Source organism: Quercus robur, chromosome 1 (assembly GCF_932294415.1).
Source record: "Quercus robur chromosome 1, dhQueRobu3.1, whole genome shotgun sequence".
NCBI lineage: Eukaryota > Viridiplantae > Streptophyta > Magnoliopsida > Fagales > Fagaceae > Quercus > Quercus robur.
Window position 1 is genome coordinate 43,961,489 of NC_065534.1, and position 15,122 is coordinate 43,976,610.

Sequence of the window (15,122 nt, forward strand, 5' to 3'; positions counted from 1 at the left end):
ACCATTTCAACAGTCCAGATTGAAGTAGAAAAGCCCTTTGATCGATATTTCTGTTAGGATTAGTGCTCTTAAATCCTATTGTTTGATGCTATATGTAATATTATGTATGACATGATGTATGACTTAATATTGTAATTAATAAAGCTGTTTTATTATTATCTGAAATAATAGTAACATGAATATTCGGACATTATCGTATAGTCCATGAGATGCATAGTATGTGGTTTATGTGAAAAGTCACAGAAGATAGAAATCACAAGTTCTTTGTAAACTCAGAATATAGTTCGTAGTCGATGATGAAATTGGGCGTTTCATCTGCAAAGACTATAACATATCAACTAAGATGATTTGTCTTGATCATGGAAGTGGTGACTTCTAGTTGATATGTTGATATGTTTTAAGAGTTAAGACATATTGAACTAGACCGCTGTGAGATTTATTATTCTCGTAACGATTGCCAATTGAATAATAAATCTCATGACTTATATTAACATGAACTCTTAATCCTGAGAGAATAATGGACCTGATCATGGAATGTAGGTTGCTTTGATATATCAGGAGTGAGATGGAACATGTATTCTCAAGATGGAATTCATAGTCTCTTAATGGAGATATAAAATATTCCCTTGAGATAAGTTTAATGGGTTCAGTTATTCAGAGAGTTAGGCCTAACCACTTTAGTAAGAAATTACTAAAGTATATATTTACGAAATTGGATTTCATAAATATATGGTGAATAACTTAAAAGGATTAAACCAGGTACTCAAGGATTAAGATGTAGTAATCTACAAAGTGGCAGTCTACATTTATGACTTTGTATTACTGTGAATATTTTATGAAGGGGTTGCATGTACAATAAAGTCTTGGGATATAATTTATAGATAAGGCCTAAAGTGCAACTATATTTATATAGTGGTATTAAATATAGTTAATGGTAACTTTGGACTTGCCAAGAGTTGACAGAAAAGTCCAAGGCCTATTGAATCTTGTGTCTTATTGGTCCCTTTTGGTCCCACTCCAAGCCACATACTATAGCCCAATTGGAAAGGCCCAAAAGGCTAGCCCAATTAGATAATCAGTTATAAGGAGAGAAACATACAGAATTTTGAAAAGAACAACTTGCATGAAATGGTGTATGTGAGTGTTGGACACTCTCTAATTCTCTTTTGAACAAATTCATATTACTGATTGAGAGATCACACATCTTGAGCGTTAGTGGAATTGGAGTGAAGATTAAAAGTATTCCCAAGTGCTTACAATCTTTGTTTTGAAATTCATCACACCAAGGTAAACTCTCTTGTTCTCATATTCTGAAATTTACATAGCACATGTTATCAATTTCGAATGAAGTAGATCCGTTAATTTTCCGCTGCGTACATGCATTTTTCCTTCAATTTCAACATTCCAGATTGAAGTAGAAAAGCCCTTTGATTGACATTTCAATAGCAAATTCAGATCGAAGTAGAGAAGCCCTTTGATCGATATTTCAACAGTCCATATCAAAGTAGAAAAGCCCTTTGATTGATATTTCAACAGTCCAGATTGAAGTAGAAAAGCCCTTTGATCGATATTTCAATAGTTCAAATCGAAGTAGAGAAGCCCTTTGATCGACATTTCAACAACTCAGATCGAAGTAGAAAAGCCATTTGATCAACATTCCAGCAAGTTCAGATTATAGAAAAGCCCTTTAATCACCATTTCAGGAACAACTTAGATCGAAGTAGAAAAGCCCTTTGATCACCATTTCAAGAACAATCTAGATTAAAGTAGAAAAGTCCTTTGATTGAGATTTCAATAGTCCAGATTAAAGTAGAAAAGCCCTTTGATCACCATCTCAACAGTCCAGATTGAAGTAGAAAAGCCCTTTTGATCGCCATTTCAATAGTCTAGATGGAAATAGAAAAGCTCTTTGATCAACATTTTAACAATTCAGATCGAGGTCGAAAAGCCCCTTGGTCACCACAACTCTAGTTCCAAGGAAGAAAAGCCCTTTGGTTACGTTTCATCAAGATCCAAGGTAGAAAAACCCCTTGGTTACCATCCACATTCAAGACTGAGATAGAAAAGCCTTTCAGCCACCTCAATTATCAAGAATCATTTCAAAGTTCCTCAGCTATCAAGTAGGTCAAGAATTTTCATTTTCTTTTTAAAAGGTATAGCACTAGTTCCATGTTCCAAAGTTTTAGGTTTGAGGGCTAGGTAATTTTTGAAAATCAACCTCAATTAAATTATAGCCGCTAAAATCAGTGTCTTTGTTTTACATTGACATTTGCTTTCCAAGCTCTGTCAATGTAAGGCATTCTATAGACACTCAATTTTGCACCCATAATTTAATCAAGGAGAATGATTAGAATGACCATTCATGTACCCAAAAATCGTGATTGCATTACATGCATTAATTTGTTCATTGCATATCATAAAAATGATCTTGAGGTTCTAATGGTCACGACGATATGCCCTGTTTCCAAATCGGACTGTCGGATCAAAAGATATTGCATGATCAAGTTTGCACGGTCAACGTGCATTGTGTCTAGATAGAGTCAACCACGCATGATTAATTTAAATTAATTATGATTGGTTAAACAATTAAAATTAATTAAATAATTTTGTGATTGGTTGATAGTTAGTGTCTAAAATAGGATTGCTTACATGGGAATAAATGGGATAATTGGATAACAATAAAATTGTGGATAATCTAGACTTTATCAAGATTTATTTTATAGTATTTATTTACAAGATAATTGTTGCTGAAAAGACCTGAATTATCCAAAAAAGAGTTAAAATTTTAGAATACGGATTAAAAAAACACGTCTAAGCGCAAGTCCTGGCTTAAGAAAACCTAAAAAAGGAGTCCAAAACGCACCCGAATACGAAAGTGCTATTGGCATCCAAAAGTGCCATTTGGCACTTTCAAAGTGCTGAATTGCACACATTAGGTTTTTGGCCCGACAGTCTTCAAGTGACGTTAAAACACATCATTTTCGACTTTTTAGCAGAAGGATGCGTCCCGATTCGTATTTTAATCATCTAAGCTATTTTTTCAAGTCTCCTAGCCTTTATAAATAGAGTCTGCATCTCAAGATTTAGAACACTTTTTGATTCTCCCAAATTTCTCATATTTCTAACTCCCCTTTCTGATATTCTCTCTTTTACGTTAAAGAGATTCTAGAGGCTTTAGTCTTAAGAATTTTGTAAGCAAGAATTTTTAGGTTTCAAAGACAATTGCATAAATTTCTTCAAACCCTAAAATATTCTCTTGAGAACGTCCATGCAAGAGGTAGTACGTCCATGACGAGAGATTTTGAGAGTGAGAGAGAGTTTTTTTTTTTTTTTTTTTTTTTTAGAGGGAGATAAACGGATGAGAAATGAAAAAGGTTGGGCACTAAAGTGATAGGTTTAGGCGAGGGAAAGGAAATAAAAAAATAAATAACAGAGGGAAAAAATTGGACCTAAAATGTGCTTGGGCAATTAAAAGGTCTATTGCAGTGGTCACTAAAACCGCCGCTATAACTAAGAAAACATGTTGCAAAAAGGCATATATTGTGGCGGTTCAGTATACCACAGCTATAACTAAGAGAAATGCCACTAAAACACATATATTGCGGCGGATTTATACCACCGCTGTAGAGTGCCACAAGAGACTCTATCTATCGTGGCTGTCTAATAGTTCGCTGCAATATATCTCATATATAGGGACTGTTCAAAAAAGTGCCATAATATGTGACATATAGCAGCAGTTTTTGAAACCGCCGCAAAAACTTGAATTTTTACTAGTATTAATGTTTAAAAGCTTCACTAAAGCGAAATTTATCTCCTAACATAACATGTGAATAAAACTAAAATATATTACAAATACAACATAAGTGCTCAATTTAAATTCAAATTTTTATATAAAACGTATAGATCTTTCAATTACTCAATAACATATGACTTATTCAATTTAATAGGAAATAAATCAGTATATGAACAAAATTTATGATGTTATAACATCTAAAAAATAATCCGAATTAGGGAATTTTCTATAATTTTTCTTTAGTTACCTTTCACAAAATATAAAAAATCTGCTCAACTTTTCAACGGATGGCAAAAGCATACATAACTACGTACAAATGTGTGTATTTGTGTAAATTTACATTTTGTGATATGGGTTCCATACAAGATCATTGTGGTCCTTGGATCCCCACAAGGGAAGATTTCTGGTTTTGTCACCTGCAACTAAGAATGATAATAGAAAAGCCTTAAATCATAATAAGCAACTAAGACGAACCTATGTGAGCACCAAGGGTTTCTTAGTTGCTTAATAGTAAGTGAGGCTCTCATTATTGTGTACTAAACTGCATATTGTCATTACTTACGTACCATCAGTATACTATATGGTAATCCGCTTCTTATTTCATTTGTCGAGGAAAAGCAAACTAAATGAAGACCACAAAATTAGGAGAAAATGAGCTTTTGCCCTTATTTTTAAAAATATTTAGCATAATGTCCATGTTTTGAAACTATTAAGTACCCTGTCTTTGTTTTGAAACTCAATTTTCTAAAAATCAAGTTCTAGGTAAGAACATCACTTAAATTTTAAAAAAATTTAAGTGGAATTTGACATTGTTAATGTCAAGTTACACTTAAAAATATACAAGAACTTGATTTTGAGAATATCAAGTTTTACACAAAATTCGATTTTAACAAAATCGAGTTTCAAAAATATGGTCATTTTGCTAAATAGTTTCAAAACAATGGTATTTTACTGCAATGTTTTAAAATTAGGCGAAAATGCCCACCCCCCCACCCACCCACAAAAAAATGTCCAATCATGTCTAATACTAAGCTGGTTAGGATTTTTTTTTTTTTTTTGGTTGAAATTGGAGCATTCACAGTGGTGGTGCTAAAAATTTTAGCATTTAGCAACTCAAAAAACTATTTTATTTATTTTACCATTGTCCATATAGTCTTAGATAGGGCTGTAAATGAGTCAAGCTTTGCCGAGTAGTGTGTGTTTGAGCTTGGCTCGTCAATAAAAATCAAATGCTCAAACTTGGCTTGAGCTTGAGACAAGCCTAAGAACAATGTTTGAACTCGAGCTTGTGAGAATGCCAAAAAGTTTGAGCTCGGCTTGGTTTGGCTTGATTAATTAGTTAAGCCAAGCTCGAGATTAATACCAAGCTCAAACTCGAGCTCAAGTCAAGCTTTTTAGCTTGGGATCCAAAAAACTTGCATCATCAAATGCTTATATCATCAAAAATCAAGTAAACATATATATATATATATATATATATATATATATATATATAACATACTCATTTTATCATACTTCTAACACCCGTGATTAGAATTTGTTCAAATTACAACTTTACATAATTATATCCATCCATCATCATTTATTGTCTATAGCTTGAGTAATTGTTTAAAATACAATTTTTACATCCATATTTGTTATTTGTACAACTATAATCTTCACAAATCTAAATAAATTAACATTCCAAAACATATATATATATATATATATATATGAATAAACAAGCTATAAATTAACATTTCAAAACATATGTATAATGTTATAATAATAAGTTTATTTAGTAAACATATATCAAGCTATAAACAAGCTTAACCTTGGCATGTTTTGTATCGAGCCCTATTGTTCACGAATAATTTTTTTTGCTTGAGCTCAGCTTGTTTATCAAACAAGTCTAAAACTAAGGCTCAAGTTTGGCTTATTTGTAAACAATCGAACATGAACAAGTTTTTTATCAAGCTGAGCCTGAGTTGTTCATGAAGGGCTTGGTTCGTTTACGACCCTAAGTCCATTGTGAATATTTTTTTTGTTTTTGTTAAATTTTTGGGTTGAACAATTACTATTTATAGATGAGGCTAGCTAGGTTTATTGAGGAGAATGATTAAAATATATAATAGCTATTATATAAAATAAAAAAAAAAAATTTGGACCTAGGGTCCCGGGCCCCACCTGGTCTGGCTCTTTTTTCTATATTAACTCTTAATAAGGCACATAATTCATTTTAAGTAATGGCAAAAATGATTAAAAATTGTAATCACTTGTTAGTTTAAACTTTCAGAACAAATTGAATTTAACACGGTAGTGTTCTGTGTTTAAATCCTATCTCAAGTCTGATCTCTCCAGTTATGCCTATACAATGTTGCAAGGTTTTACCTCTAATTTTTAAATGATTGACTTTTTTTTTTGGGAAATAAAAAAATGATTTACTTTGAACACAAGGTTGTAGTATACTACTTTTAAATTTAATGAACTTAAAAAGTCTAAATTGATGGTCAAAGAGGATGCACGAGTTGGAAGTGGAAAAATCACACTCCAAAAGACAATATATAAATATATTTTGCATTAATTACGCTTTAAAAAAAAAAGTCAATATTATTGTTTAAACCAACAGAAAGTCTATTAGTAAAAATTCAACTTGGGTGATTGGCTGTTTGGCAGGGTCAAAAGTCCAAACTCAATTCAAAGTTATTATTGGATGTAAGTTGTTGTTGTGACTTGAATGCATATTTTTGTAAGCCACACATATTTTAGGTTTCTGGTGTAAAAGGTTGAACTTTGAAGCGTATTAAATGGAACGCGGTTTTCTATTAAAACTGAGCTAGTGACCTGTAGCAATATTTGTTTCTATCTTCCCTCACAAGTTGACAACTTATTATTATTATGAAATAATTGAAGATTTCAGTCATTAGCATACAAAATACCTAATGCTGTATCACACTCTCTGTGATAGTAATTATCTTCAAAGTTCCTAGTTCGTTCTTTGACATTTTTGGCACATACAAATGTGAAAGCAAAAGAGATTCCTTTATTTTACAGGAAAAAAGAAGATGCCTTTTATTCATGAGGGTCCATATGACAGCAAGACTGCTCCAATAGAATTTGTTTTTTGTAAAACCTTAATACGTAGCATACATGATATTTGAGTTTCTAAAATTGTAAGTTTGTAAAACGTGCAGGCTTTTTGACCTTCAATTTTTGTCAACAACCATCATTCTTGATTAATGAACACTAAACAAATTGGGGCTCTTTAAAGTACCACTAATCTTAATTACAAGCACAGAGAACATCTAAAAATGTAATAGGACCAATATCAGTATAAAGCATGAACCCAACTACAAAATTTAGAGCATCAAAGCAACCACCCCCTCACAAAAAAAAAAAAAAAAAAAAAAAATTATGAATATCTAAGTTTTTTTTTTTTTTTGTCATTTACAATAAATATAAAACAAGGCATTAAGGGTATACATCTGAGGCTAAGCAAGTCAGCACATAATGTTAGGAAAAGAATCGACCAAAGTTGATGATGCAGCAATAATGCAGACAGGACCAGTCGGTATAACAGAGCAGTGCCATTACATACATTGCACTACAGATTTATTTACATCATCGATTCATCAAAATGATGCAAATTGGGTATGATACATTGTGGGGTTACATCTTTCTTCTAGTTAAAAATAACAAATAGGTACATTGCATTTAATTCTTTGACCCCATTTCAGGACAAATAATCAAGAAACGCCAAAAAAACTCTAAATCATGCAGTGGGTCTTTCGCATCATATCTCACATCTTGTATAATCACACTAAAGATCCACTTTCTACACCTTTTGGGAGAGGCAACCGCAAGACCATCAATGTCAATACGCTCCTTTTTCTGTAAACTCAATAAGTATATAGGAAGTAAATGGTGAGGGATGTCGGCTCTCAATTTCAAGAACCATCAAGATTTCTGCCTCTTCTCATTCCTATTTCTTGTTGAGGCAAGGGCTGAGAAAAATATATATAAAAAATAAAAATAAAAAACAAAAAAAAAACGTCATCAAATTAAATTGAAAAACAAGTGCTTGATTTATAACATCATATCAACTGAAATAATGATTATTTTATAAATGAGGCCATTTTCTCTTAATAATACTGTTTTAAAAAATTATTTGCCCAAATAGTAACTTTTTCTTTTTTTCTTTTCTTTTCTTTTTTGACTAAATAGCTTTTCTGGCATCTTGTCTATCGAAGAGAGACAAGTCCTAGCTAGCCTGAACTCGTCTCTTCAAGATACGAGATACAATTTCTGCCCGTAAGCTGACATTGTGTGCAGTCCAAGTGAACTCGCTGAAAAACATGAAACTAATCTCTTCAAGACATGAAACTTGTTTGTAGAAGAGACAAGTTCCACTTACTAATATTATTATTAATAGCAAGTTGAACCGACGCCGTAAATGGAGCGCAATATTAGATAACGTACTCATTATATAGCACACTTACATGCTTTAAGAAGGGATGAGTTCCAATTGTTCAAAATCATGTGGAAAAAAGAGTTAGGATCTCATTCAACATATGCATCTTGTGCAACTCTGACTAAGTCACAACTATAGACCATTATGGGGTGACATGGCATAGAAAGAAGAGGGGATTTGCTAATGTGGGGACACAGGCCCAAATATATATTGGGCCTTGGACTTGTCCGAGGAGGCACGGTGGACCGAGAATAGACCAACAGTAAGGAAGGAGCAAGAACAAGAACTTCACAAGCAAGCTATGGTTGTGAAGGCTAGGAGAGGTAAGCCGAGGAGGAGTATCACCTCGGCTAAACAAAAAAGGGGTCAGAAGGTGAGTTCTATTATCCAAAGTGACATTCTAGGAAGTTCTGTTGATAAGGGTACGCACAGTGAACGTACAAGATAAAGTGGGAGTTGAGAAATATCTAAGAAAAAGTTGTTACCACCGCATTTAATACTCTGCAGCTAACTCTCTAGCCACATTTATGTAGAGAAGACTCCTGAACAGTGTTGCCTTGGTTACTCCAACTCACAGAGAGCTTATGAGGGTGTCTAATAGGACAAGCACTCAAGTAGTGGCTTGGACGATCGACAATTGGAGGGCCAAAATCAATCGAATGGAGATATATAATGTAAGAGACCCCTAAGAAATGGAGATCGAGAAATGAAGAGAGAAACACTGTAGCAATTGGGAACCAAATTTGTAATCAAACTTGTGAGAAATATATAAGAACTATTCTCCTCGGACTGTGCCGAGAATGATTTACTTTAGTTTAAATCAATCTATCTTATTGTTTCTGTCATTTGAACCCATATTATTTGTTGTCCAACTCATTTAGCCCAGTTTTCTAACTCACTCTCTACAAATTCATTGTTTTGAGCCTAAGTCCATCCATCTTTTGGGCTAGGGACTCAAATCCGGTCCTTACAGCTAATATCCTATTAACTTATATAAGAGTGTCTTGGTAGTGTTGGACACATTATGGTTAGTGAGCTTAGACAAGTAACTGCAACCAACAATATTATAGACGTCTTTGAAGAACTACCGTGATCAAAATTATATAAGAAAATATGTGAGTAAGTTAGAGGTGTATTGTAGATAACACGGGTTATCTAATATTGTTAATAAGTGGAACTCGTCTCATAAAGAGACGAGATTTAAAAAAAAGACTATATTCCCAAATATTTTTAGAATAGTCCTAACTAAAATTTTTTTTTTAAAAAAAGTATTATTAAGTAAAAATGGCCCATAAAATGATAACGCCTACTGATAAGGATAAAAATATAAATGTACTCACTGATATAGAGGCGTAGAGCAATGTTCCAGAAAAACCCGTCGGCCTTGTATGCACTAACATATGGCAATAGTATGGAGTCTACAGCTCTAAGCTGATGGCGTCAACTTGGGGCGAAGATAAAAAGCTGACGACATAAAGCTGAAGGGTATACACGAGACTGACGGATCTGACATAACTTGGCCTCCACGCATATGTATACAAGGAAATATCTTGTGCCCCACGTTTAGAAAGACTCCTACAAGGAAAGGGTTCATAAAATATGATCATAAGGATTCCTATAAGGAAAAGACTTCTAAACCAAGGAAAAGATGTCAACCCTCTACTACTATAAAATCCCCAATACCCTCATTAACCAAGGTATGCATAATTCGCCCCAGCTCTGGTACTCTAGAGTTATGAGAAGTTCTAACTTGACCTTCAGAGGGTATTTGGCCGGCACCACACCGGTGCTCTCTGCTAGGTCTTCGCTTTTTGTGTTGTGCAGGTGTTGTTTCGAGCAATTGAGGACTATGTGACTTATTGTTGATTTTTTGGTATTATCAGTTGGCGTCGTTTGTGGGAAAGCACTTTAGTAGCTTGTAAGCCATACTATCACTTCTCGGACAAAGAGTTGCATGGTACTTACTCGCTCGATGGCGACCACCAATAATGTTCGGGAGACGAGTCGCGACCCACTGCCCTAGAGAGGCAGGTCCAAACCCTCACAGCAGCAGTGGAATGTCTCATCAAACAGAATCAAGACCTTGAAGAACAGCTACGGCAGAAGAACGCCGCTATGGGTACCCAAGAGGAAAACTAAGAAGGTATCAGTGCTGAGAGAAGAGACCAAGAGGGGTCGAAAGGTAGTAATGCCCCAAGCAGACCGGAGCGACAAGACATGAGTCGTCCATCCGCCATTGATACGGCTCCACCCCACATTGTTGCGGAGATGCAGATGATGAAAGAACGGATGGACTTTATGATGAACGCCCTCAAAGGACGGGTGTCCAACGACCTTGATGATTTAGTCCACCAAACCGATTCACCGTTCACCACGTCCGTCAATTTCTTCCCCCTACTGCAGAAGTTTCGCATGCCACAAATAGAAAGCTACGACGGAGCCAAAGACCCCCTAGACCACCTAGAGACTTTCAAGACCTTGATGCACCTTCAAGGAGTAGCAGACAAGATCATGTGTAGGGCCTTCCCTACAACGCTGAAGGGTCTTGTGAGAATTTGTTTCAGCCAGTTAATGCCTAACTCCATCAGTACTTTAAAGGAGCTAAGCGCCCAATTCACTTCGCACTTCATTGGGGGGCATAGGTATAAAAAGTCTACTGCGTGCTTAGTGAGTATCAAGCAGCGAGAGGACGAGACGCTGAGATCCTACATAGCTCGTTTTAACAAGGAAGCGCTCTCAATTGATGAGGCTAACGACAAGATACTTGTAGCAGCCTTTACAAACGGGCTGCGGAAGGGTAAGTTTCTGTTCTCTTTATACAAGAACAACCCGAAAACCATGTTGGGCGTACTTTACAGAGCCACTAAGTACATGAATGTTGAAGATGTGCTGTTGGCTCGCGAGGAAAGGCCTAAAAAGAGGGAGAGACAGGAAGGCTCGCGGCAGGACAGAGGACGGAAGATGGCAAGAATGGGAGAACGAAGGGATAACAGGCGCTCTAAGCCCTTAACGAGTAGGTTCACGAGCTTCACCCCACTGACTACCCCGATCGACCTGGTCCTGATGCAAATCAAGGACGAGGGGGCTCTAACCTTCCCCGGAAAGCTGAAGGGAGATCCCAATAAGCGATCTAGAGACAAATATTTCCGCTTCCACCGTGACCATGGTCATGACACAGTCGATTGCTACGACTTAAAACAGTAGATCAATGCCCTCATCAGGCAAGGGAAATTACAGAAGTTCGTCAGCAGGGAGAGAACGGATCCACCTCCCCAAGTGCAGGCCCCCCAACGGGATAATAAGCGTCCCAGACCACCCATAGTAGATATAAGAATGATTATAGGGGGCACAACTATGGGGTCGTCCAAAAAAACCTGTAAGACTTACTTCAGGATGGTTCAGAACGTCCAGCTGACAGGTTCCGTACCTAAGATGGCACGGATAGACAACCCCGTCATTGGGTTCTCGGAAGAAGATGTCCGACGTCTTCACCACTCACACGAAGATGCACTTGTTGATAGCATACAAGTAGGGGATGATAACATGCACCAGGTATTGGTCGACAATGGTAGCTCGGAAGACATCCTATACTACCTAGCATTCCAGGAGATGAGGATTGACAGAGAGTTATTGATTCCGATGGATGCTCCGTTCGTTGGTTTCGGAGGAACAAGGATATTCCCCCTAGGCGCGGTCACATTGTTAGTAACGGTAGGCAACTACCTTCAACAGATCACCAAGAACGTAACATTCCTCGTGGTCGACTGTTCGTCCACTTACAATGCCATCCTCGGACGACCCACCCTCAATACATGGAAGGTTGTAACCTCAACCTACCACTTAATGATAAATTCCCTACCGATTACGAAGTAGGAGAGCTGCGCGGAAATCAGGTGGCTGCACGTGAATGCTACGTAGCTATGATGGGAATGGACGACCACCTCCAGGCTATGAACATAGAAGAACACTGAACGATGACAGAGCCCGTTGAGAGGCTCGAGGAGATACTTCTTAACAACTCCAAGCCTGGCCAAACGACCAAGATTGGAACCCTTGCTAGCCCAACAGTCCACCAAGCACTTATGACTTTTCTCAGAGATAATCGGGATGTATACGCTTGGAGCCATGAAGACATGCCAAGAATAGACCCTTCGGTCATGGTACATAGGCTGAATGTGTTGCCTTCCTTTTCACCCATCCATCAGAAGAAGTGAGTTTTCGCTCTGGAGCGATAAAGCCATAGCGGAAGAAGTTTGCAAGCTACAAAAAGCGAACTTCATTAGGGAGGTTTACTACCCCGACTGGCTGGCAAACGTAGTAATGGTCAAGAAAGCTAGCGTAAAGTGAAGGATGTGCGTAGATTTCACCGACCTAAATAAAGCATGCCCCAAAGACAGCTACCCCATCCCTCGGGTTGATGTTCTAGTTGACTCTACAGCTTAGCACCAGTTGTTAAGTTTCATGGATGCCTTCTCGAGTTACCACCAAATCCGAATGCATGAAGCATACCAGGAGAAAACTTCGTTAGTGACTAGCCAAGGCCTCTTTTGTTATAAAGTAATGCCATTCGGCCTCAAGAATGCGGGCGCGATGTATTAGAGGCTCATGAACAAGATGTTCGCACAGCAGATTGAGAGAAATGTCCAAGTCTACGTTGATAACATGCTGTTGAAAAGCCGAAGGGAGGAAGATCACTTAGAAGACCTCAGGAAAACATTTGACACCCTTCGCTCCTACAAAATGAAGCTCAATTTAGGAAAGTGTGCCTTCAGAGTAACAGCAGGAAAGTTCCTGGGATTCATGGTGTCTCAGAGAGGTATCGAGGCCAACCCAAACAAGATCCGGGCCATAATAGAGATAGCACCCCCAAGAAACGTGAAAGAAGTGCAAAGCCTCAACGGAAAAATAGTAACGCTAAACAGGTTCGTGTCGAGGGTAAAGGACAAGTGTTTACCTTTCTTCTGCACACTGAAGAAGTCCTTCGAGTGGACTGATGAGTGCCACATGCATTCAAAGATTTAAAGGTTTACCTCTCTTCCCCACCGCTGCTAAGTCCTTCACAACTCGAGGAAGAGCTTTTCCTCTACCGAGCTGTCTCCCCAGTGGTCGTCAGCGCGGCCTTAATCAGAGAAGAAGACAAGGTTCAGAAGCTCGTGTACTATGCCAGTCGGGCGCTTCTCGATGCAGAGGAAAGGTACCCACCCATGGAGAAACTCGCCTTCGCTTTGGTTACGGCAGCCCGCAAACTCAAACCATACTTTCAAGCCCACACAGTAATTGTCTTGACCGACAAGCCCTTACGACAGGCAATGAGTAATCCTGAAGCCGCTGGTCCATTGGCGCTATGGGCAATAGAGTTGAGTGAGTTTGACATCCAATATCACCCGCGTACCGCTATCAAGGGACAGGTTGTCGCTGACTTCATAGCGGAGTTCACCAACGGCGAAGATAAAGGGGTAGAATAGTATTCTCAGTGGAGTATACATGCAGACAGGTCGTCTAACAAGCAGGTCGGGGATGCAGGTGTTGTGCTCCTTTCTCCTAAAGGAGACAAGATCGAATGTATGATCTGCCTCGATTTCCTTACCACCAACAATGAAGCGAAGTACAAAGCTTTAATGGCAGGACTTGACCTTGCCAAAGTGGCAGGAGCCGTAAATGTAGTTCTTTATTGCGACTCATAGGTCGTCACTAACCAAGTAAACGGGGATTATGAGTGCAAGGGCGAAAGAATGAAGAAATACCTAGAGCAAGTAAGAAAAAGGGTAGACGACCTAAAAGCCAAAATCATCCAAATTCCCAGAGGAAAGAATGAACAAGCCGACCGCCTTGCTAGAGCCACTTCAGCAGAATATATGATTGCCTTTGATAATGTACTCTCTTTTGTTCAACTTTCTCCACTAATAGATTCAAACAATGTGTAAGAGATAGGTTCTAAAAGCGACTGGACCACACCATTAGCCTCATACTTAAAGAATGGCATCTTACCAAACGAAAAGGAGGCTGCGAGGAAGCTGAAGGTACAAGCAGCATGATTTGTCTTAACAAAGGACGTCTTGTACAAGAGAGGCTTCTCCCGCCCATACTTAAGGTGTTTGGGTCATGAAGAAGCAGACTACATCATGAGAGAGGTGCACAAAGGGATATGCGAAACCATTCAGGGTCAAGGTCGTTGGTGCAAAAACTAGTGCGAACAGGATACTACTGGCCCACCATGCAGAAGGACACCCAGACTTATGTTAAAACCTGCGACAAATGTCAAAGGTTCAGCAATATCATCAGACAGCCGTTCGAAGAGTTGACCCTAATAACAGCCCCAGGTTCTATAAAATACGATCATAAGGATTCCTATAAGGAAAATACTTCTAAACCAAGGAAAAGATGTCAACCCTCTACTACTATAAAAACCCCAATACCCTCATTAACCAAGGTACGCATAATTCACCACAGCTCTAGCACTCTAGAGTTGTGAGAAGTTCTAACTTAACCTTCGGAGGGTATTTGGCCGGCACCACACCAGTGCTCTTTGCTAGGTCTTCTCTTTTTGTGTTGTGCAGGTGTTGTTTCGAGCACGTGAGGACCGTGTGACTTATTGTTGATTTTTCAGCATCATCACCTACATAAATTAAGAGAATGTTGGTCATCAATTGGACACTGAAATGGCTGGATAAGTTTAGAGAGCATTTGAAATTTGAAATTTGAAATTTGAAGTTTTACATTCGGAAAGGAATCATTTGTTTTGAAAGGCAAATATGGGGAGGGGGCTGGTAGGGTTAGAACCACAGTGCCAAGGCACCACAAGAGGTTTTGGATACACTGGGCTAATCCCGAGCCCCACATTCGGAAAGGCACCGTAAAATAAGAAATTGATTTTTGGGG

General features: G+C 37.9%; 1 protein-coding gene across 1 annotated transcript; it reads left to right on the forward strand.

Annotated features, from left to right (window-relative positions):
- The first annotated feature begins 10,814 nt into the window (after nt 1-10,814).
- LOC126712437 (uncharacterized) lies at nt 10,815-11,447 on the forward strand. Its single transcript, XM_050411768.1, has one exon. The coding sequence runs from the start codon at nt 10,815-10,817 to the stop codon at nt 11,445-11,447; it is 633 nt and encodes a 210-aa protein (XP_050267725.1).
- Nucleotides 11,448-15,122: the final 3,675 nt, after the last annotated feature.

Excerpts from the sequence above, each read along its gene's own strand:
- LOC126712437 (XM_050411768.1), top strand. The coding sequence starts at position 10,815 with ATGCCTAACTCCATCAGTACTTTAAAGGAGCTAAGCGCCCAATTCACT.